Genomic DNA, 23,611 nt, shown 5'->3' on the forward strand with positions numbered 1-23,611 from the left:
GGGCAAGGTTGAGGTCCGGACATAGGTAGAGAAGGGAAGGGGTACAAATCTGAGTCCACTCACCGATTCACACAGACTCACATAGATTCCCATCATCGGTCGCAGAGCACGGCGCACGGGAATAGCTGGGCTGTAGCACGCTGAGGAAGACGGGAAGAAGGATAGAAGAATCCCCAGAAACAGAGACACAAGACAGAGACATAAGAAAGAGAGAGAGACACGCTCTCTGGCTGGGTACCACCACCGTACCGTACACGGCCACGGCTTTGCACCGAGAGAGATTTCCAAAACAGACAGCCGCTGCAACGCCGGTCCCAGGACTAAAACCGAGCCTGGCGATGACAAAGGAGAACTAAACGATGGACCACCCCATCGATGGTGGCCTCCAATCAGTGATGACGAGAGGGATCAGGGTACTTCGTATCTGGCTTTCTAGGTGTGTACGGAGTATGTTATACGGAGGGGGGTGAGCGGAGGGGAGGGAGGAGGAGGAGGGGGGTAATGGAATGGAATGAAAAATGTACAGTACGGAGTACAGAACAGACTACAGACTGTAAAGTGTAGGATCTACCTTGTCTGGCAGCCCTTGTCGAGATGGCCCTTGCTAGGGAGATATTCTTGTTACTCTACTTGTGATGGCGCATGGAGGCGCCCACGAGGTATCCCGGCATCTCTCTGGGCATCATGGCATATCCCTGGCCTGGCACATCCTGACATCCTGGCAAAGTCCTAGCCTGGGCTTACCTGCAGCCTGCAGCTCACCACCGCCGCCATCATCATCATCCTCATCATCATCAAACATCCATGTGGCCACGCCGCCAACAGCAAACGCCGCCGCCAACGCCGCCATCTCCGCAGTCTTGTTTCATCGAATACGCACCCAAATACTCCCCTACCAGACCCTATAATCTACGCAATAGCAGCAGCACTTGATGAGTGGGAGAATCATTGCGCAATAATTGCCAGATACAATAATAGTTAGTCAGTGGTACCTCGTAGTGCAGGATAACTATCCGTATCGTGCTTGTACTCTTTGTCCACCAAGCCCAATCCGGATTAGCTGCCCCTCCCCTCCCCTCTTGTATGTTACACAGAGTCACAGAGCCACCGACCGCCCAATTACATAATCTCACCCTCCGCGGAGCAACATCCCTGCACTCGCCTTATAACCACCAATTCCGAGAGCTTTCGCTATCTATTCCGTACCGTCGACTGTGTTCTGACTTGTGTACCTACACAATTCAACAATTAATGCACCATGTGTCGGTGTATGCCCTTCTTTGTGGAAGCCTGTAGCTATCTGGAGCTCTAGCTCTAGCTGTACCTAGCTCTAGCTGTAGCTGTAGCTGTAGCTCTATCTGCTGATACCCGCACTTGCAGCAACAGTCTCTTCCCCAAGATTGGAACGATTGCTTGTCTGGATGATCATCTCCATATCTCCAACCTCACCACCAATTAAAGACTCTACCACCAGATATGCAGAACCTTAATCCTTAATGATCAACTGTGAAAGATACTGTACGATTACGGATTACTTACAACTACACTTCCCGCCTCACTAGAGGCACAATGCTAGAGGTTACCGTACGTCCATCACGGATACTCTTCCCATCAATGAACCACGATACACCATCACCATCACCAACACCCAACACCAAAGAACTACCGGTCGAAACTGACGCCGTGTCCCGTCAAACAAGGAAGCATGATTCCCTGGTGGTGTGCCCTAAAGTTAAAGTTACACAACTCGTAACTGCCACGAGGCATCGCAGCAGATCATCTCCCCTCTGCAATTTGCCCCCCTCCCCGCCCCTCCATCTTGCAACTCTTCCCGGGGAACGCACCCAGCGCCAACGTGGAAATAGTCCGAGACCCTTTTCCGTTATTCCCACCATCACAGCCACCACGACCAATAACACACACAATTACGACTGGGTAGGTATCTGACATTGAGTTATTGTATCCTTACACAGAGTACACTAAGCACTGGTACCACCCCGTGTACGTACCTGTATTAATGACCGCGACAATCATAGTCGAAGTCGCAACGATCATAATGATCACATTAATCATGACAATCAACCACGACGTGATCTCCGTTCATAAGCCATCATCTCCGTATAACCATGACAATATCCATACTCATACCATGTGCATCATCCACAGCGCGGGAAACTATGCAACATATCTCGTGCCGCAGATCCAATAGATTCAATAATACTATATGACGCCGACCACGCCGACACCGACGCCGACGTTGACACCGCCGATCATCAACCGCCACCTACCAGCATCCCAAACCACCACATCCATCATCATCGTCATCCCCATTACCACATGCAGGCAATTCTCCATCTCACAACACCACTACTCCGATCTACCTACCTCCGATTTTGGAAGTAAGTCTATTCTCCAGCTAGCCTGGCGTGCCTGCAGCAGCTCGCCTCATCTCGCATCTCGCATTCAAAATACGTAGTTACTTGTAGTAAAGCTGTCAGATTTGGCGCGCGGCGACCGAAACCGGGCTACACAAGAAGCTATCACATCACGTCCGTACACGCAGCCTCACCGCTGGTTCGATTATCTAGGTAGATGCTTGTGGGTTTGTGTGCGGATCTGGGGAAGAATGTGCGTTTCCCGTTGTTGTGTATGTAGTTAGTGCACACGCGGTGAGGGATGGATGGGGATCTACGCTTTACGTGAGGCCTGCATGGTAGGTAAGAGAAGAATGGTGAGGATGCATGCATGCAAGTAATTATGATAGAGTTTATCACATGGAAGAGTATTCAGCATGTACATTGATATTTCAACATAATAAAGTTTTGCATGATAGATGGAAGACGTGCTTTTCTAATATATACATCATATATCAAACATCGAAACTAATCGTATTGTAACGCGAGAAATACTAGTGTCCTTCCGAATAAAGTATTATACAAAAGCTCATGTCGTATATGATATAAAAATTACTGAAAGGAAACTTGCACTGCATCCGCCGTGCATCAAAGAGAGATACATACGGAGATGTCACGGAAGCCCATCGCTGTCACAAGCAGTATCGATATGAACAGCGATGTACACCGTACCCCGCCAGACCTTTCCGGACATTTAGCATCACAATGAAGCAAGCAAGTAAACAAACACGCGGTAAAACACATGCATATACTCCGCACATCTACATACATACATACATACATACATACACAGATACAGACACACCCATACACACGCTGCCGTACAACCTCACCGGCCAACATCCCCTCTCCCCGCAGCACCTCCCATCCGGACATCCATACATAACAACCCCTTCCATCCTTTCCATCCCCCCTCCTCAGCTCATCCCATCCCATCTCAGCTCACCCCATCCCATCCCAGTCCCACCCTGCCCAAACGTCCCTTCGTGCCCAACAAAACCTCCACATCTCGTGAGGTTTGCTTGTTTCACGTCCACGCAACGCAACGCACGCACGCAACGCACGTGCAGCCCACGTTGCACCCTTGCTCACGGGAAGCGGGGCGGAGGGAACGGAAGGACGGAAAACGGTTGACAGGTAGGTTGCGGGTTTTGGGTTTCTTTGTTTCGTTGAGTCTTTTGCTCAGCTCCTCGGGTTGGGCCGGAAGGGGGGGGTTGTATGGATGTATCTGTGTTTACCTGTTGCTGTTGCTGTAAGAGTGGTTGTTGGCGGGGTTGAGTGCGGGTAATGAGGGGAGGAGAGTAGCTTGTAGATTGTTGGGTATGGAGGATAAACGATCTGTTCGATTGATTTACTGATTGTAAAAATAACAATCCACGTTCCTTTTCTCTAAGATATCTACTCCGTACATCTACTATGCAATAGATACTGTGTAGGTACCGTTCACGATACGAAGATATACCCATTCAAGTTAGACCACATTCCCTCACTTACTAGCGGAAAGCAATGCGAAAACGAACTCTCGGGATTCTGATGACTTTCTTGCGTCCGTGTGTTTTTTTAACTTCCCATCTCGCATGAAGAGCACGAGTCATGCCATCGTGGTTTTTTCCTCTTTTACATGTAATTATCTTCGTTATTTCTTTTTCGGGTGAGAGGGTCCGTCTGGTCGGCGGGGGGTGCTTGAAGGGGTAAGAAAAGACGAGGGTATGGGTACTCAGACAGCTACGTGCGTGATAGGTGACGCTGGGGTCTGCTATGTACGTATCTTTCTTTGTGTGTCTCTGTGCGTGTCTCTAAGATGGTGATGATTAAAATGAAAATAAAACAACGACAGACAGTGCAAGACGAAACGGAGCAAATGGAACCAACAGAGCGTAACAAATAGAGAGGTCGTGCGGCGCGGACGGGATCTCACAGGATCGCAATGAGGTTTAGCTGGGTTTTTGGGAGACGGACGTTGGGATCAATTGGCATTGGGATGATGTGCCGCATTCCCACGTGTTGTGCCAACGCAAGGCCCCCCACTCAAAAACACGATGTTGTATCAAACTCGTTCTGGTCTGGACTGGCTGACACGTTTTTTTTCTTTACCTACCTTCTCTTTCTCTCTCTAGTAAGAGTCTCTACTCTGTTCCCCTTGCCTGTCCTGGCCTGGCTGCGTACCCGAAACACACAATGAACCGAATCTAACTACCACTATATTAGGGTAGTGCAGTGCACTTTGTCGTTCAACACGGCGACGGCGGCTGGCCGGCCCAGGGAAAGACGCCCATTAACTCACGCGCGTTGAAAGAGATTCCACCCGTCCTCTCGGGAACGGAAAACCATCTCATCCTTTCCGCTTCCGGCGCGAAAGACTATGGAGATTACTCCGCTCCATGGGCCGCCCTTCTGCCTCTCCGCTCTGTGCGTGTCAAATCGTGTCGCCCAGATAATCAATGCTCTCATCAATTCGCATCATGTCTCGCCTGCACAGTGCACACTGTTTTATTTAGCATTCATCGTCCGACGTGCGCCAGGCATCGTGCACCGCAACCAGGAGAGACCTGCAAACGAATGACACCACAAGGTTGTGTGTATCGTTTCGTGTCAAAATCAAATCATGGAAAGCAGAGCAGTACACACGTGCGCGCGCGGCGCGGCGCGGAGCACACTCCTAGGTAACCCTTCACCGATCCCATCAGTCTGGATCGTGGACTCTGGACTCTTTGAAGGCGACAAGAAAACCGCACCGGCGCAGACAGACCGTCGTACCGTCACCTCACTTTCTCTCAACGTCCATGCACACACGCACAATCTCGTCGTCATCGTGTTTCTCCTCCAATCCCGAAACCTCTGCCTTCCCGACCCAACAGAATATGACACAAGCCTGTACCACGGCGGCCTGCTTTGCAAATCGCACGACAGGATTCGCTTTGTGTGATATTGTATTATTAAGGGAGGGGGAGGGAAGGGAAAAATCTCCGAGCGTGCGTTGTGCGTGTCCGACACGTGCGAATACGAGGATTTGAGGGACCAGGTGGCATTTTTTTTGTGCGATGCATGGTGTGCGTTATGTGTGTTACGGAGGAAAAGGGTTTAGCCTTTTCTTCCCCCACGTTTTTTTCCGTCTGCTCTCCTCTTCATTCCCCCTCTTCCCATCCCTTCCTGTCAGATCTTAGGACAAGACGTAAGGAATGGGAAAGGGGGGGAGGTGGGAAAGGTGGTGGGTGCGTTCCGAAACTCTTCGGACCAGAAAAATGCCCCCCCCTTTTCCCTCATCCTCCCAGTAATTCCATTCTTCCAACCCGGGCCAGGGCGAGATTCACAGACGTATTTTCCCCATCGTTGATGAAAATAGTAATTGCAGCAACGTCCGTTCGTTGGTGCAAGGGCAGGCAAAGGCGAAAGTCCAATCTCGCGCCCTATTTCGTCTCTGCCCAGCCCATCCTTCTGGCTTTCCCTTCGCCGTCGCTAAGGGACAAACCCCTGCGCCGTGGCTTTCGTCATAACACGGTCGTGAAGCAGAGTCGATGGTCGATGGGGCAGCAAAGGCCGTTTGCAGGATAGCATCAAGTGGAAGAAAACGGAATGGTTGAGGCAGTCATGTGGCGAACCGAGATTCCCGCGAAAAAGGGAAATCGTACGGTGGGCGCCCGCCGCCATGCTTGCCCTGCTTGAACAACCAGGTACAGACCCCGTACAGTGCCTAGTTAAGGTAAATTGGTCGCGACGATGGTTTGGTTATTACTCGTAATGTAGGTAGCCTTGAAAGGCCACTTAGCCTCCATAGCCCATACCGTACCAACGGTTACAGCCTATTATACTGTACGGCGGGTATCCGCAGGGGAGAAGTCCTCCATTATCGAACACTATTAATGGGTGGGGTCGACTGGCAACTGGTGACTGGCGACTGGTCTGGTCCTCTGGCGTGCGTAGTTGTGTTCTGCAAAGGCTGCGAGCCACGGCCAGCGTTTCACCAGATGGGCATGATCGCTAGCCTTCAACGCGTGCTGACCCTAGGCAAGGAAAGATACCTGACCTGGGCCGGGTTGCTGCATTCATCAGGCCACGGTGATACAATATCTTACAACGACATTAGGTATGCATACCTAATGCGCATGATAGTTCAGCGCGCGCCGTAAGAAGATCCACCGACATATATTGGAAGAACGACATTGAGGGCGTTAGATTGGAAGGCGCAATAATACTAAATTCGGCGTCCGGCGTCTTGTTCCTATCTATCCATCTCGCAGTAGAGTAGATAGTCAATTATGGCGTGGATCGTTACCGCCAAGTGGGCAAAAGTTCAGATGTACACAATATCACGACTAGGGTGGTTAGATAAGTTGAGGTACGGAGTACCTAGATAGTCAACGAGAGAGACGAAAGAAAAAGAGGCAAGGTTGTCGAGTCATGGGCAGAACCTCGTGTAAGGAAGAAAAGGAAAAATTAGGAAGAAAAAAAAACGCCCACCAGGACCACGAGAGCTCGCGTGGCCCGCCCAGGTCCAACAACCACGTGGCAGCCCAAACCGACCCTTCCGCTCCCCTCCCTTCTGACGCCTAGCGGCCGCCTGGCGTGAACGACTACGACTCCTCTTCTCCTGAGTCGTACACCAACAACCCACCGTTGCCTGCCTATCATGTTGCGTCTACTCGTGCTACAACTACATTTTAGGTAGATTTACTTGTACATCTTACCAGGTAACGACTATTAAGCTTCTTCCAATCATCATCTCCATGTGCTACGGTTCCAGATCAACAGACCCAATCAATCTGACAACAAACCATCCCAGCAATCAGTCATTTATGTACATGTATGTTCTCGAAGGATTCCCCCTCCCTTTGACGGGAACAACACATCCGTCTCCATCCCGTTGCGTGATTCTACCGCTTAATGAGTTCAATGATACTGGTATGTGGATAAGGCCAGGCGCCCCGCCCCCATGCTCAGATTCAAGGCAACCACAGGGTCTCCATCACCGTCAATCAAACCAGCGCTAGGTGTCCATAACATGACTCTGAAACCTGCTTGCATAATTGGATGCCAATCTCCAAGTTCCAACAATCATGTAGTTACTATTATTTGCAGCCTGTTTCGAACTGCACGCGTGCAATCGAACGACAAACCCTGGGGTTTCATATCAAATTGACATGCAGCAATATCATTATTGTCATAACTCGTATTCATCATCATCATTTCCTACTACGTACTACCCCCTTTCTCCGTCCATGGTAGGGTGCCATTTCATTTCCTGACCTAGATTGATTGCACGATTGATTAATCGCACAAAACGCCCGCATAGCACAATCTCCCATCCACCGACGCGGAATGGCGCTTTCCTCCCCATCGCAGCCACCGCACTCACTCAAGCCTCAGACCACCAACTACACTGCTTGAAGGTAACTTGTTCGACTCAGGAAGGAAGGAATGTCGGTGTAAGACGACGGGACGCCTCTCTCGTCCAATTGCCGGATCGACGGCGGCGGCGCAACGCACCATCGCTGGTCTCGGACCCTCGGTGCCATCAAGCGCAAAGGAACACAAAAAAAAACCGGCGAACTTGAACATTAATGCAGGGATCCCTTCACCCCATCTATTGGGACGAACAGAGATACAATGCTTGTAGAGTCAGTAAATACTTAGTCACTTACGTTAGTGGAGTAGTCCAGTTATTCGAAGTCTAGAAAAGTAAAATAGAAGCAACGAAAGGCACGATATCTAAGGGACCCTGGAGTCTGCGGAGCCTTAATTGTGGGGTAGCACATTATTCACGTTGTTTAGCTGGTGTCTAACGACCAACATGGATGAAAGAGTGAATGCCACGGTCTGGTTCAAGTATGGCCCCCGTCGATCATATCGAGCGGCAGGGCCGAACTCGTACCACAGTAAGAGATAGACACGAAATGGCGTTTCTACTATGCTAGACTAACGCGAGTCGAGTCAATTTCAAGCCCAGCCAATTCCAATAACTCAATCCAACAGACGATCAAGCAAGCCTCTCGACGCAAGTCAAGGAGGTGAGTAAGTAACAGCCATCACATCACAGCGCTCTAGAAGCCAAGCGTTAGTTCTCCATCATAATCGGTTGATGATCATGAGATGAATTGAGATTTCGGGGGCGTTGTTGGCTGGTTTGCGGCGCGGAAAGATTTTCGAAATAGTTTCGCCGAACTATCAGTCGGAGGCGGAGCTATCTCGCGAGATCCTCCGCATCGTTGGGACGACGGAGTCTATGAGAAAGATCTTGGTCATCTAACAAGCATGAATCCTGCCTGCTGGTGGACGTGCTAATGATGATGGTGAAGATGCACATACCAGGTTGTCGCCTCTGGGATACGTGAGGGCGAATTTGCCGCCGTACGCGAAGGTGTAGATGAAGTAGTGAACTGGTAAGTATACCGAATGATGCTCTAGATATCTCGTATGGACGAAGAATTGTCATTGAACCTTGTGCAAGCATGCGCTGGGTAGGCGGAAGAAGGCGGATGTCAAGTTTCACTCTCCGAGGGTATCCTCATCAACTTGGAGCTTGAGACCCTAATTCTTTCTACATAGTGTGCTGAACGCAGACAGGTATCATTGAATTTACAAGATACATCCACAAGTAGATGCGTTGTAGTGTGTTAGGGCAGTAGAAGGGGTGTGTTGCATCAAGCTTTTTTTTCTCCATGCCTGTAGATACTGTGGGGAATTATGTCGTGTTTTATACCATCGACCTACAACGTCCACTTACATACTTAGGGACATGTCGATAAAATACTACCAAGTTTTGTCACTATCCCAAATATTTTGGGGAATATTTTGGGAACGATGGTTGATGCTCAAGAACTTCTCCTTACCATCTTCCCCTTTTCACTGCGTGTTGCATATGTCGTTGAAGCATCGATGCGGTGCCGTTTTGGGAAATTAAACTGTTTGTACGTTTGATATGACTGCACATACGGAGCATTGTTTGTGCGATACGGTACCTCCATGGTCTGCATCCGGCATATTCTATCCATTGAGTCCTTTCTGCTTGCGCCAGCTTAGGTGTCTACCGTACACTGTCGCATCATGAAGATCACCACTACTACGTAGGATCTAGAAACTCAAAGCTCTCGCCCTGATCAAGAGATCCTAACTCCGTGGATTTGTCAGGTATGAGAAAGAATCACGACCCCTGAACAGTGCGAATCTCAGAGCCATGTCCACGACGGCTGCTCCAAACACGTCACTATCACCAACCTATCCCGGAATGCACTCCCTACTCTCCGACATCCTCGAAACATATCCTCGGACGAACATCCCAAGTAATCCATTCTTCCCAGAAACTACCGGCCATACGTACCCTCGGTACCCAACTCAGTATGCATGCCTGCCTGCCTGCCTGCTTCATCCGTGCAAACCCTCCCTGCGCAAGCTGCAACGACGGCCCGCAATCGGCCCTCCACCGCTCCTCTCATCGGATCCACGAGACCGACATCTATTGACATGATTGTCTCCAAGGACCGGGGAATGGGCCTGGCCTCGCGGAGAAAAACACGATGTCTAATGTACGTGTGGTCCAGAAAAAAATGTCTCAGATAATTGGCCGAATCGGCGCCGTCGTCGGAGCTTTGATGCTGTTCGACCATCGCAACGTTCACAGCCTCGATGATCGACTTTCCATCCGCGAGTTCCCCAGCCAGTCAGTTCTCGCGGAAGGGGGCAGAGCAGATGTGCCGGCAGAAACACTGTTTATGGAGAGTCGCGGAAGCCAACTGCCATGGGCGAGAAATAAAGCCGACCTGACCGCCTCGACCAAAACAAGTACCGTGAGGACCCCGTTCGGATTGGATCTGGACAAACTGGTTGTACGATTGCTCTCGCCAATGCACGCACGCACGCACGCTCCGCCGACGTTACCGCCGTAATACGGGTCATCCTTTCCAGTCGCTACCATTGCACTGGGAATGTATGGGGCATTGCACGTCTTGAGAACGAGGATCCGGGACCATATGGGGAAGGTGGTGGTTGGAACTGCCGGTGAGGTGGGAGCAGTCAGAGTTGGGCAGGGAAAGCCTGAGTAAGAAGATTCGCGATGGTGGTGAGGCGGCGATGCCGGTGAGGGAGGAGCATGGGTATGGGGGATGAGCGGCCGTTTGATCCTCGTTTCGTCGAAACGGTAGTGGAGGGCAGTTGAGGATCTGATGATGCTTGGGCATCCATGTTCAAGGGTTGGTGATGGAGCTTTACTGGAATTACCTTTGTCAGTGCCGGAATCTGTCCTGGCCTCATGCATTATCAGGGTTGACGCGAATTGGGCTCAAAGGTTTGTCAGTGTGGCAAGTCGAGAACATACTTGTGAACATTCAAGTGTTAGTCGCAGCGGATCTCAATATATCGTTGAGGTCACAATTTGATCTAGCTGTTGATGTATGAATTAGGTACTGTATCATTACATTGATTTCACAACGGTCTCGTTTTTTCAACGGCTATACGTAAGTATACGATTTCAGTACCTGACGGGAAAATCGACATAAAATAATATACCATCGAAGAAGAAGAACTCCCTAATGACAATTCGCATGTCTAACTTCAGTTCAGGCAGCCTTATCAACCATGGACAATCGGAAACTATTCGTATGATTGCCTTTCCAGTCTGAATAAGACGGATTTATCTCTCAAGACCAAAAGCAGTAATAACCGAACATCATCATTATCATCAAAAATTCGCTTCACATAATTATCTGGATCCAGGCATCTGCCAAAAAAAAGAGCGCACTTCCCCTTCGACTTCTTAATTCCAATTAACAGATTCCCACCCAGGCAACCGCTGCGTCGTCTCGCGTGGTCTTGCACCCCAGTACTGTCAGCCAAAATCTCTCGTAATCCTCGCCGAACGTCTCTTTTTTCGCTGTGGTGATGCCGGGCAGGATTACGCCCGACTGGCCACGAGGCAGAGAGAGAATGTCAAGGCTGCTGACTATAGATAGCCTCTTCCAATGTCCGTGTAAGACTTGGCGTTGGGGGGAACGTGAGAGGTGAGAAGGTGTTTTGGGATGTTTGGTAAGCAGAGAAGAGAGCTGCGCTTTCTGTATTGAGAAAGGGAGGACTATGAATAGTTTGTGTTTCATTCTGCCTTCGATACAGTGGAATTTACTGGGTGAGGACAGCAGGTTTCGGACTGGTTGCCGCTGTGATTGCTGTTTGGCATATTATCACATATCGGGATGTCGGGGTCATTCATTATGTCACAGAGCAACGTTGAAGCGCGTAGACACTGCAGTGAAGCCAGAAATTATTCAGTTTTACCTATGACACTAGCTTCCAAATGCCTTTCATATGCATGAAGTGAACTTCGAAATTTGGCGAAATGAGCAGCTTTGACGCCATACAACATGTCGATGCTTAGTGTTGACTCAACACGTAGAAAAATCCCCCACTAGCTTCCAAATCTACGACAATGCATATCCTCAACTTCTAAAAAGCCTCTAAAGTGAAGTCTGTATGTGTATCGTATGAATGAAAAAGATGCAAACAGTCCGACGAAAATGCCTTCCCTTCGTGCCAAACAGTACCCTTGAATTCACTCCCGAATCAGAACCTCCACAACGCCATTTGGGAATCCGATGGACTAAAATCAGCTGATGTTCTGTTAGCATTTGTTCTCTGGGAGATCCGGGATTGTAGGAGCGGTTACTTACGCTGTCCCGAGCGCTCACTGTCTGGCACTGATGCAGGTCCATCCTCAGGCACATCACCGATGATGAACCCGTGGACACTGCTGTGTGGAGAGCTATTGTCCCCGTTTGAGCCTTCAATCAGGTACTCTCGACTAAGCGCAGAAGATTGTCTGTTGCTAGACTGGCTATCGTAATGGGCGCGGTTACCTGCGAAGACTGATGTAAAGGCAGCGTTGTTGGTCGGTTGGTTGGAGGATCCACTGCTCGACGACAATCCCGCTGCATATCCAGTCATGCGACCAGTATAAGATCCGTCGATCCACCTCTGCAGCATGCCGGCCTGAGGATGTGGAAATAATGATGCTGGAGAAAGGTACATCGGAGGCCAGATATACTGAGGCGAATACGAAGCGTGCTGCCACCAACGCGGCAGTAGAGACGGGTTACGATTGACGTCCCGTGGCCACGACCTCACGTATACTTGGAACATTTGGACCATCGACTGCTGTGTGATCTGGATTGGGGGATAGCACCAAGTTTGACAGATTTGCAGGCCCATCCACTGGGGAGACTTGAGGAGGTCGACGAACGAGGGCGTACGTGTGGTCGGGCTGCCGGGTTCGAGAAACATGACTGGTCGACCGTGATGCATGGCAGGTTCATTTGGATGTCTGGCGATCGGGATATGGAGTGGACTGCTGCCTCTGCCGGATTTGATCTCCTTGATCCGGAAGTACCTCACAAGTGTGCCTGTGGCATTCTGCTTCAGATCCACGACAACGATAGGAGAGCCGAACGTCGTGGATGGGTGGTCGTTGTTTGGCCGCATCACAACGGTTCCGGGTCGGACGAAGTTCATGTCGCGAATCAGTGGCTTGTAGATGAAGCGGTTCTGTAGCATCTCGAGCTCGTCGATCCGGCCGTACAGCTTGTACTCCTGGTCGGTCGGAATGAAGACGTCCGCGTTCCATGATTGCAGCTCGTTGTGTTCGATAAAGAATCGCTGCTCGAGGTTTACCCAGGTCAAGAACCTCATACTATCAGAACCTTCCCCGAGCCGCAGAATCATAGGCCCTTCGTCTCTCGTAGTGTCTCCGATTTGCAAACACATCTTCAGGTCCCGGATGGCTATTGGTGGATTGCGAGTCAGGGCGTAGAAGTGAACAAAGTACTGGTCAACTTCAGTGACAAGCACCGGGTGTTGGAAAAATCCTTCCTGAAGTTTTTGGTTGTGAGCAACCGATGACTCAGATATGTGCTTCCCTCGAGGGAGATAGTATACTTTGAACCGGATCAGTCCATTCGCCATTATACTTGCACTATACCAAGAGTACTCTAACTCTATAGCTCGCGAGGGATCCAAGAGGCGGGGTGTATCTGGCCAAGAGGGTGCTGGTTGATGTTAGTATAGTTTCGATGACCAAGGTAGATTTTCGAAAAGTTGTAAATCGAGGTTGATGTTTGGAATGAGGCCTTAAGATGCCGACCTCAGCATCAAAGAACTTTAATTTACCTTGCAGTACTTACATGTCCTGAGCGCGTCCATGGCAGGCTACAGTCGCGTGCGCGTGTTAGATGTTCTATTGTGTTGTAAACAGTGTGCTGTGTTGATCCAACAGTAACACGCGGTATGATTCACCGCAAAGTTAGCTTTTTTGTTTCCGCCTAGGCGGTTCCAAAAAGCTTAATTTACTTTTAGTGATGAAGTGAATCTGGATGCAAGCCTTAGGTCTACCTTCTCTGCCGATTTTAAGTGAAGTGAACGATAAGAGATGTGTGCGGGTACCTGTAGTCGCGTAACCGCACCATGTTAACATACGCGCATTCAAACTATTTTGTAATTGGTATTCATTTTCTGCTTTATTTTATACATAGATGGATGGGTAATGGGAGCAGCAAGTATATTTAAAGACGATTATTTAGTGACGTGTCGTTGTTCCTTTCCCTTGGAAACGAGACGTTTACTGCGACTTAAAAGTCATTTTTAGAACCGCGACCATGGTACGACGTATAGGCAACGATTTCAGAAGCACAAGATCACCATATAATGAAGGCCTGAGTGAGCAAATGAAAAGACATTAAGATTTATTCTTCAACAAAATGCGACGAAGTCCTATTTGGAGATGCATGCCACATTGCTATTTTCCTAAGATCTTCGACCGAGAGAGTGAATCAGAGCAACATCTTCAACTTCACATGGCCCGTCCAACATATTAAATTTTATTTTCCACCATTTGAGAGTTGTGGTTCGTAAAAATCCCAAGCTGCTTTGTTCGCTGCCTTGAGGGGTCATTGGTGTTTTGTTGGTAGAGGGGTTTTTTGGTTGAGAAGGTTCTAGATTTTTGTTGAATAAGGCTGAATTTGTTTCCAAGAATGGTTTGATTCCAATAATGAATTGTTTCCAAGGACGATTTCAAGGTTTCCAACAACTGTTCGTTCAAACTCGGATGACCTCGATTCCCGTCGGGCAAGGGAGCGACGTTAGGCAAAGGTTCCAACAACTGTTCATTCAAACTTGACTGGGGCTCGGGAAGCTGAAAGCCGGGCTCAGTTGGCGTAAAGGGAAGGCGATATGGTTTAATAGACGGAAGGAAAAGCTGAATTGCCTCCTTTCGCAGAGGTTCGCTATCAAGCCAAAGGCTGAGCTGGTTGGTATCCTCTTCGTATTCGGCGGTAGTTCTCCTCGGCCAAGGAATCTGCGCCTGTCTCAAAAGCGCGTTTATACCTTCGAAAGCAAAGATGATGCCATTGTTACTGTCATGCCCGTCGCGGTAGTCGACCGGACAGCGTCCATTGCACAGCTGATCAGATTGTGGCCATCTTTGGCATCTTCGAGAGTGTGCCTAGTCGCCATGACCTTTGATTCTAAGAATGGTTTGATTCCAAGAATGATTTGTTTCCAAGGTCGATTTGTTTCCATAAAGTAACTTAATAGAGCCAGTCGATAATATTTGAGTATCTCTAAGCTCGCCAGGATGGGTGCTGCACACTTCCGTCCTGGGCGTGGAAACTCTTGCTCTGCTTGTCATAAATCCAAGAAGACATGCTGAATAGAGTCCGCTCTCTTTGTGGAGCACCCGAAGCTTCGCCGCAGTTTCAACGACTGTCATTCTGTCGCAACTCCGGAGCTCATGTCCTGGAAGCTTCCACTATTGGACGGGACTCGAACAAGCCCCGTTCCGGCAGCTATCCCGTACTCTCGGATGAGTTCCATCGGTTGCGCAGAGATTTCGAGTCCGCGATGAATGCTGTTTTCTCCCATTTCACTCCCGGAGCGCAACCCTCCAATCTCATTGAGGGTCCGCCTAGATCTTCCCCCGGTAAGAAAATGGTTGCGCTTAAGGAGAGTGCCGACTTCAGTACGGGTTGGAACTTCAAGGGATCTGGGATCCTCAGTAGCTCCCATAGTAGGCGAAGTTGCATTAGGGGATGACCTGGTAAGAGCGCAAAGCTTCTCTGTGGAATGGACGGTAGATGTTGTGGGTCCTGGCGTTCCAAGAATACATTGATTCCAAGGGCGGTAGCATGAGCAGATATTGCTCAAATTTGGCTGACTAGATATCTCGCTCGCGGTAGCTTGTCTTTTGTAGGCAGCAGTGATTGAAGATTCGATTTTTCGATCCTATGGAAACTGAGGGCTAAGCAGAGGTAGTTCCAGGTAGGAGCCGGACGTTGATCGCAGTAGAATCGCGCATGACTGGGAAAGGTGTATCCCAGCTTTCGACATAATGTGCAGATTCTTAAAACGAGTCTACCCCACAGATGATTCGATGAAATAATTGGGTGTTTGTCGGAACCCGCTTTGAGGTTTCCTTGAAGGCTGCTGACCTTAAACATTGTGAGGTCTTGTCGAAATGTGATGGTCGAATTCGGACGTGGTCAGGTAGTTGTCTGCCGGCAGGGGGAGAAAGCAGTGCCCCTTTGACCTTACTGGATGTGGTGATCCTGGAAGGCATGAAATATGCTAACCACAAGAGGATTGTTGTAGGTTATTCATTTGGTGCTCGAACCCATTCAGACCAAAAGGTCAGCGGCTGGATTCCGAGTCGACCACGAGAGGAGTGTTGAAGGGTGTTTGTTTGGAGCTCGGATCCATTCAGACCAAAAGGTCAGCGGCTGGATTCCGATGCACACAAGACGAGTGTTGTCGAGTAACTTTTGGAAATCGGATCCATTCAGACCATTAAGGTCAGCGGCTGGATTTCCGATTTGTTGACTCGAAGGGATTTTGGCAAGGCCTAAGTAGGGTCCATCTGATGGTGGGGTTTGCTCTTTCGGCGAAGCTGGTGGATATTGAGTGGAAGGGTTGTTCGGAAACCACTATCCTAATGCCTGTTGCTTGCCGGTTGCTGGCCCAAAATTAGAGTCTTGTGGCAGCTTGCTGCCAGTTGAATCTCCCAGTTGGCGAAGTCAAGATCTCCTGGGTTGCAGACGTAAGCAGTCTTTTGCAACCAGGTCTTCTTGCCGAAATCCCTGGAGTCCTTTGCTACATGGAGCAAGGACTGATCTTGGCTGATCTCCTCTCTGGGATAGATCAGGTCGTGGTCCCTCGAGAGGGACTTGTCATTGGAGGTGCAAATCCTAAACCTCACAACCTCCTCGTCGTAAACGGCCCATTTGGCGGTGACAACCACCATGTGGCCAAGGGCGCCCAAGTTTCCCGCTCCTTGGTTGCCTGCCGCCAGCGACTTGTAGAGCCTGCTGGTTGTCGGCACATTCTTGGACATGTAGTACACCTTGCCGACTTTGATGTCCTCGAACTTTGGGTTTGTTGGGCGTGGTGCTTTCGGCGCTACCACCCCGTGACGAATGTTGCCAATGTGATCCCATGGCGAGGAAGAAGGAGAGGAAGGAGGAGAGGAAAGGTAAGAAGAGAGGGAGGAGTTTGAGGAGCGAGAAGAAAGAGAGAGTGATGAGAAGTTTGAAGAGAGAGAGGAAGATGAGAGTGTGGATTCATCTGATCCACGACGCCTCCAGGTGGGAGAGGATGATGTTTTCGAGCGGAAACTGATTGCCGGGGTTGCCAGCGGCTTTGCGTCTTTCCGCCACTCCATGGCTGTTGCAATATGGAAGGATGCAACGATGAGAAGGTGGGAAGAAAGAGAAAGAAGAATGTTGGTAAAAGATAAATGTGTGTTGATAAAAATGTGAGCTGCTTGGTATAGCAATTCGATGTAATAAGAGTGGAGTGAGATGTAAGAGATGGAGGGAAAGGGGAGCGAAAAGCTGCCATAAATACATCTTTTCTGAAAGCTGTTGAGAACTTGAGACTCAACAGCTTCAAAAGAACGATGGGTGATGAATATTGAAGGTGCTCGAAGACTTCCTGTTGGGGAGTGTTGGGATACCGCGAGGGGGTACATTGTATCGAAACCTGTAAGCCGCTATGGGAGGACCTGAATGAATTGAGAAGCCACCATGGTTCAAAAGTCATGGAAACACCCAACCCCGAACCGATTTGAAGGAAACAGCTCCTCATACGATGGACAATGACGATACGGCGGCTCTCTTCGTGATACGGGCCTCAACGTTGCGAAAGAACGAACTGTTGGGAGTCCATCTCCATCTTCAGGACAGGTCATACAATATCTGTTACGCGAATTGAATGCATTGGAGGCAATCCAGGCTGGAACAGATGATGTAGTGTCGAGCCTAACCCCTGAGTCAACGATATTTGGTGAACCATTCGGGTTTCATGAAGTTGAAATCAGACATCATACTGCCCCAATTGCCCACACCTGTGTGAGATTGAGGACCATTTGATTGAGATCGAGTCGAAGTGTAGATGGCCTGTTCTCTCCTGAACTACTTTTGGCTGTGAAATTCCTTCATAAGTGTTGAGATACCGAGAAGATAGGAGTTTCGTCTGCAAAAATCGGTAGAAGGATTTTCGTCTGAAAAATTGGTGGAAGCAGTTCTGCCTTGAGAAATTCATCAAGGAGTTCTGTCTGATAGAATCGATAAAGAGATCCCGTCCGGTAGAATCGATACAAGGCGTCCAATGAGGTAGGTTCGGGCCAGTCATTTGTGCAAGTAATAGCCTGGAGCAACAAGGTCGAATGCCCAACAATTCCCAACCCTCAGGAAGGTCCATTACTATCTCTTTCTGTACAATTGATCCGGCCTGGTCGAGGTAAGAACATCCCCAGGAGAAGGTGCTGATGAAGTCCGGTCCGGCAGTGCCCCTAGGTGGCTGGAAGTATGACGAGCAAGCAATAGCAGTGCCATCGAAGCGAAAGGGGGGCCGGCGTGGCCGCTGCCATAGTGATTCTGGCCAGTGGTTTCCTTTTTTTTCGTTCATGATCTCAAGTCACTTATCACTTATCACACAGCATGCGATAGTCAAGAACAAGCATAGGATTTCTCTTCTACAGTGTTCTCAAGGGGGTGGTTGCACCCCAGTGACATGAGTGAGGAGTGAAGGACTGGCGGACACTGATCGTTTTATACCTGATATGGGGCCAGTTATTGTTGGGAATCGCCATCACATGCATAGCCGATTCAGTAGCTGTGACTCCGTCGTCGTGCCAAAAAAGTTACTCAATGATCACGGACCCTCACATGGGACTAGCATCCGGGAAACTTGCGCACATCAAAACCTCTACCACGGGATGGAGCTGAAACAGCAAAAAAAATGTTCTGTAAGGTATTCGACAAAACCTGTCAGAACACCATGGATCACAGCAGAATTTCACAGAACGAGAGTGAGGGGCGTGTAGCCCACTTGAGTCATAGAAGTGATATGTTGAACACATCATCAGTAAGAAGGTGCTATTTTCAATTTATTGAATATCAAATACTCCAGCAGGAAGGTACGTCATTCCCAAAACTATCTTTACAAAGCAGGAGAATCCATGTAGCAAGCATCCATGAACGAACCCGGATACCTTTCCCCGACAACCTCCGCTTCATTGCAATACTTTCGGATCGTCTGCTCCTCCTCTTTCGACAATTTCACATCCAAGCTACCGATGTTCTCCTTCAGCCTGTCCAAACGAGTAGTTCCCGGAATGGGAAAGATATCCTCGCCTTGTGCCAGAAGCCAGCTCAGCGCCAACTGACCTGCTGAAACGTTCTTCGCCTTTGCAATCTCTGCGAGTTGATCGACGAGCTTGAGATTCTTGGGGAAGTTCTCTTTCGAGAAGCGAGGCGCATACTTGCGGAAGTCCATGTCCCCAAAGTCGTCTGGCGAACGATACGCACCCGTGAGCATGCCGCGACCAAGCGGGGAGTATGCAACGACAGCAACGCCGAGCTCGCGACATGTCCTCAGGAGGTCGATCTGCTCGGACTCGATTTCTAGGGCGAAGGGAGAGTACTCGACTTGTACTGCTGTGACTGGGTGAATCTTGTGTGCTCGTCGCAGCGATGCCGAGCTAACTTCCGAGAGACCGATATACTTGAACTTGCCCTCATTCTTGAGCTCGACCAGTGCCTCCATGAGTTTCTCGATGGGAGTATTGCCATCAAGACGATGGCAGTAGTAGAGATCCACGGATGGGAGTTCCAGCCTCTGGAGGGACAATGCACAGGCCTCTTTGACATATTCGGGGGAGTTGTTGATGGTGATATTGCCGTCGACCATCTTGAGTGCAAACTTGGTGGCGAGGAAGATGTCGTCGCGCTTCTCGGGATTCGCCTTGAACCATTTTCCTATGAGGAGTTCGTTGTCTCCGTACACGTCCGAACTATCCCAGAATCGTTCGCCCAATTCATAGGCAGCGTCGAGGAACTTTAGGCGTTCCTCGTCTGGCTTCGCTGGGCCATAGGCGGTACTGAGACCCATGAGGCCAAGGCCTAGACGCGGGACTTGGGGGCCATTCTTGCCAAATGGAGCGGTGGGTAGAGACATTGTGCAGGCGAGGAGAGATTGTATGGAAGTTAGGGCTGGAAGAATATATCGAACACTGTCTTCTCAGGGCTGGATTAAGGCAGATCGGACCTCTATATGTGTTTGTGATTGTAAATTGGATATGAGTTTTCAAGATGGAGGGAGCATGTCCTTAATATAGTTCTTCGATAGATGTTTAATGTTTACTCAGATAATTTCTCATACGACGATTCCTTCATATGCAGGGCTAACCTGTAAGTGGGCGAGGAACAATCATGACGGTTAGTCGAATAGATCGTCCGTTAAAGCCGACTGGTTGGCCAGCAATTGGGCGTTATTCATTGCGGAGAGGACCAACGGAGCATGGCACTAGTTACGCCATAGTCCAAAGTGCAAAAAACATGCAATTTTGGTGGACATCTACTTAGGTACTCCACTTCTTCTTTGATTCGGATCGGAGCGTCGTTCGTCGATCCAGTAGTCACTTTGAGAGGGGCTTAAGTCCAATGCTTATTTCCGTAAATCCGCAACCCACACTCCGACCCCACGAACCTCCAACCGCGGCTTTTCGTCCTTTTCTCTTGGATGCAATTTACGAGTGATATCATTATCGCACTGTGCAAAAACGAGGATCGTCGGAAGCAACGAAGCCAATTGCATCGACTCCGATCCTGCACCACACACACATCGCAACCATCACAATTGACCCACCATGTCCGCCGCCGAGATCCGCGACCTGAGGCCGCTGCACCTGGAAGCAGTGCAGCACCAACACATATCGCGACCGGTATCCCCGATACCGTTCCCGCTGAACGACTCCAAGATCCACCTGCTGCTGTGCGCGACCGGCTCCGTCGCGACGATCAAGATCCCCAACATCATCACCGCGCTCTCGGCGCACCCAAACCTCTCCATCCGCCTCATCTTCACCGCGTCTGCGACGAATTTCCTCGCGGGACAGAGCGCAGAGCAGCCGTCGTTGCAGGACATCGCGGCGCTGCCGAACGTCGATGGCATGTTCTTTGATGAGGACGAATGGAGGGATCCGTGGGTGCGGGGGAATCACATTCTTCATATTGAGTTGCGCCGCTGGGCGGATATCATGGTTGTTGCGCCGCTGAGTGCAGATACGCTTGCGAAGATCACACAGGGATGGTCGGACAATTTGTTACTTTCTGTCATAAGGGCTTGGGACACAACTGGGGAATTGGATGTTGTGAGAGATGTCCCAGGGCTGAATGGTACGGACAGTATTCAAGGCCAGGCGGGGTCAAAACGGAAAAAGCGAATACTCGTAGCCCCGGCGATGAATACAGCGATGTGGTTGCAGCCCATCACCAAGAAACAATTAGATGTGCTGAACGAGGAATGGGGTGTTAAGAATGGGGGGTGGTTTGAGGTCTTGACTCCGATGAGTAAAGAGCTCGCCTGTGGTGATGTCGGAGGCGGGGCAATGAAAGATTGGAGAGAGATTGTCGAAGTCATTGAAGATAGATTGGGGTTGAAGTCGAGCGGTGCGGTCGCATAGACCGATGCTACTATAGAATTGTCGAGGCGATCAGACAAAGATAAATCTGGATTGAAGTCGAGCATCGTTGTCGCATAGACAGATGCAACTATACGACATGCTCTTTCGAGAGCACCACGTCACCTGACCTGGCGACGAACGCTCCCAGGTCCTCACCCACGGCAACGTAGAGCCATGCCGAAGTGCGCATTGTCAAATGAACGAAACACCAATAATGGGCTGCCATTCAAAGTCCCATTCACCAGAGCCAGACCGTCTAATTTCCTGGTGGTTGGTAAAATGAGCTGGGGAGCACTCGTTGTCGCTCGCATTGATGAATCTTGAAACAGGGCTGAGGCTGAGGATAGAAATTATCGTGCGTTGGTCGGCCGTCGACCATTCATCCTGGAACAACACAACATGGGTTGCCAGTTTCGCATAGCAGTGCACAGTGCGCACAGGTTTTTTCGTTTTGTGCCGAGTCCCTCTCTGACAGGCAACCCCAGACTGCTCACCCAAGTTGTCATCTACCGCGAAACAAGCCTCTTCATAAGCTTGCCCAGCCCAGCTTTTTTGGCACCTATTTTTGTACTACGGGCGAAAGATGCGATATGCGGGATCTCGGTCAGTCAGTCAGTCGGTCAGTCACCGCGGCCCAGCCTCACGGTGCTAGTTGACTAAACGTGAAGGGTCACGAGAATAGCAGATCCCCCATCATCGCGGAGAATAAGAAACTTATGGTCGGCTGTGCGACTGGCCAAGATGTTCACAACGTGGCTTGCACAGCACACGGCACCGTAGCCATGTGCTAGCTTGAGAAGATCAGATTTGATCGTGGGCAGGCCCCGCGCATCTCAGCCTTCGCCACATGTTTACATTTTCCATGCAAGCATCGAGATAGGTTGATTATGGGGGGCTGCATAAAAGAAACCTCGGATTGCTCGGGTTTCTCTACGCTGCCAAGACGAGAGTGCAAGCATAGACCGAAAAGGTGGGAGTAGTTATATGGGATGGATGATGGGCCTGGCTGGAATCTCTGGAAACTGGACAGGGTGTGGTGCGTTCATGATGACCTATGAGGGAAATAGACGATGCATACTTATTTATTAACCACTGGGATTAATTAGTTATTATTGACTTGTAGCGAAGGAAGTGATGGTGATGTGATAGGATCAATAGGACGTCACTGATGGAAAAGAATAAGAAAAACACGGCTGGAGGTCCATAGGAGCATCCAACCTTGTCACCGGTGAAGGTCTTTTGGACCCGAGTTCTCCTGAAGGTTTGAGGATCAGCCCCGATTGGGAAGGGCTTGGGCTGAAAGGGGCGTAGTGCACGTGAGTTAGATTTGACCCCAGCCCGTCGCTCTCCAACTTACTGCGAAATTCGCTGCCATCCTTCAGAAGGTCAGTCATGCTCAACTCCGTAGTTACTGTAGTGGTAGGTAGTCATCCACAGTAGTCTACACTTACAGTCACTACTCTACTAACCGCATACTCTAGTGTCTCGAAGGAATTCCCTTTTTTAAATTAACCTCCATAGATCCTGATCTTGGCTCATTCGCTTTTGGTGGTCATTCAACCATGCAGTTGATGCGACACGTCGATTGATTGCCACTTACGTACAGGTAGTCCACTAATGCTGCTCATCACCTCCACAATGATGGCATTGGAAACGAGCAGCACTGTGGCTCAGAAAGACATCCATATGGCATACATGGGATGGTACGATGAGAGGTCGAATCCAAGACGTTTAGGCGGTGCGTGGCTCCTTCGTGCGAGCACTGTCTCGACGTGACATTGCGCCCTGATACCAGGCACCCAATCTCTCTCCATCAAGCGACGTTCCTCCTGGAGTTCCATATATTTGTTCCGTGTATGAACAGATGCAAGACAATGCCAAGCATAGAGGCAGAGTTCAGGGGCCATCTGGGGGCGAGTGCTGCCTGGAAAGCGAGCCGCTATGCCTGGAGCGGCAGGCTGTAGGCCTTGATGGCCCTCCATGGGCCTGCTCGAGCGAGTGTAAGTATAGATCATGGGCCGCTTATTGGACTCAGCCCCCAGGAGGATGCGGGTCATGGCTTCGAATAGGGCCACCAGCGCGGTTGCCCGGCCTGAGCTAACGCACTTATCCGAGGCGCCTTCAGCCTCGATGCTCCCAATATTAAATGAAAGCTGTCTGCCCATGCGATGAATTTCTTACTCTCAGCCCTGTGGTCTCTACCGGC

The 23,611-nt window shown here is 49.8% G+C and overlaps 9 protein-coding genes across 9 annotated transcripts; 4 read left to right on the plus strand and 5 right to left on the minus strand.

Moving 5' to 3' along the window:
* Positions 1-5,019: 5,019 nt before the first annotated feature.
* BU24DRAFT_464580 (uncharacterized protein) lies at positions 5,020-5,340 on the plus strand (the record flags this gene model as incomplete). Its single annotated transcript, XM_033532217.1, has 1 exon — positions 5,020-5,340. One exon carries the CDS (start codon positions 5,020-5,022, stop codon positions 5,338-5,340), a length of 321 nt encoding a protein of 106 aa, XP_033382189.1.
* Positions 5,271-6,120, plus strand: BU24DRAFT_248604 (uncharacterized protein). The gene has a single exon (XM_033522349.1). The coding sequence runs from the start codon at positions 5,460-5,462 to the stop codon at positions 5,964-5,966; it is 507 nt and encodes a 168-aa protein (XP_033382190.1). The 5' UTR covers positions 5,271-5,459; the 3' UTR covers positions 5,967-6,120.
* A 2,005-nt stretch (positions 6,121-8,125) lies between these two features.
* Positions 8,126-9,876, plus strand: BU24DRAFT_452662 (uncharacterized protein; the record flags this gene model as incomplete). The annotated part of the gene is made up of 5 exons (XM_033531202.1): positions 8,126-8,287; positions 8,385-8,419; positions 8,721-8,791; positions 9,170-9,319; positions 9,570-9,876. Exons 1-5 carry the CDS (start codon positions 8,203-8,205, stop codon positions 9,874-9,876), a joined length of 648 nt encoding a protein of 215 aa, XP_033382191.1. The 5' UTR covers positions 8,126-8,202.
* A 111-nt stretch (positions 9,877-9,987) lies between these two features.
* Positions 9,988-10,750, minus strand: BU24DRAFT_424887 (uncharacterized protein). The gene has a single exon (XM_033528608.1). The coding sequence runs from the start codon at positions 10,660-10,662 to the stop codon at positions 10,024-10,026; it is 639 nt and encodes a 212-aa protein (XP_033382192.1). The 5' UTR covers positions 10,663-10,750; the 3' UTR covers positions 9,988-10,023.
* A 925-nt stretch (positions 10,751-11,675) lies between these two features.
* On the minus strand, positions 11,676-13,627 carry BU24DRAFT_424888 (uncharacterized protein). The gene is made up of 3 exons (XM_033528609.1): positions 13,574-13,627; positions 12,068-13,438; positions 11,676-12,007 (listed from the first exon to the last, which is right to left on the minus strand). Exons 1-3 carry the CDS (start codon positions 13,590-13,592, stop codon positions 11,961-11,963), a joined length of 1,437 nt encoding a protein of 478 aa, XP_033382193.1. The 5' UTR covers positions 13,593-13,627; the 3' UTR covers positions 11,676-11,960.
* A 2,630-nt stretch (positions 13,628-16,257) lies between these two features.
* BU24DRAFT_483694 (uncharacterized protein) lies at positions 16,258-17,100 on the minus strand (the record flags this gene model as incomplete). The annotated part of the gene is made up of 1 exon (XM_033533289.1): positions 16,258-17,100. One exon carries the CDS (start codon positions 17,098-17,100, stop codon positions 16,372-16,374), a length of 729 nt encoding a protein of 242 aa, XP_033382194.1. The 3' UTR covers positions 16,258-16,371.
* A 1,717-nt stretch (positions 17,101-18,817) lies between these two features.
* BU24DRAFT_248690 (Aldo/keto reductase) lies at positions 18,818-20,244 on the minus strand. The gene has a single exon (XM_033522350.1). It carries the CDS (start codon positions 19,896-19,898, stop codon positions 18,882-18,884), a length of 1,017 nt encoding a protein of 338 aa, XP_033382195.1. The 5' UTR covers positions 19,899-20,244; the 3' UTR covers positions 18,818-18,881.
* BU24DRAFT_248691 (flavo protein) lies at positions 20,245-21,605 on the plus strand. The gene has a single exon (XM_033522351.1). The coding sequence runs from the start codon at positions 20,590-20,592 to the stop codon at positions 21,403-21,405; it is 816 nt and encodes a 271-aa protein (XP_033382196.1). The 5' UTR covers positions 20,245-20,589; the 3' UTR covers positions 21,406-21,605.
* Positions 21,606-22,855: 1,250 nt separating this feature from the next.
* BU24DRAFT_494248 (uncharacterized protein) lies at positions 22,856-23,570 on the minus strand (the record flags this gene model as incomplete). Its single annotated transcript, XM_033534031.1, has 1 exon — positions 22,856-23,570. One exon carries the CDS (start codon positions 23,568-23,570, stop codon positions 23,076-23,078), a length of 495 nt encoding a protein of 164 aa, XP_033382197.1. The 3' UTR covers positions 22,856-23,075.
* Positions 23,571-23,611: the final 41 nt, after the last annotated feature.

This window comes from Aaosphaeria arxii (assembly GCF_010015735.1).
Source record: "Aaosphaeria arxii CBS 175.79 unplaced genomic scaffold BU24scaffold_6, whole genome shotgun sequence".
Taxonomy (NCBI): Eukaryota; Fungi; Ascomycota; class Dothideomycetes; order Pleosporales; genus Aaosphaeria; species Aaosphaeria arxii.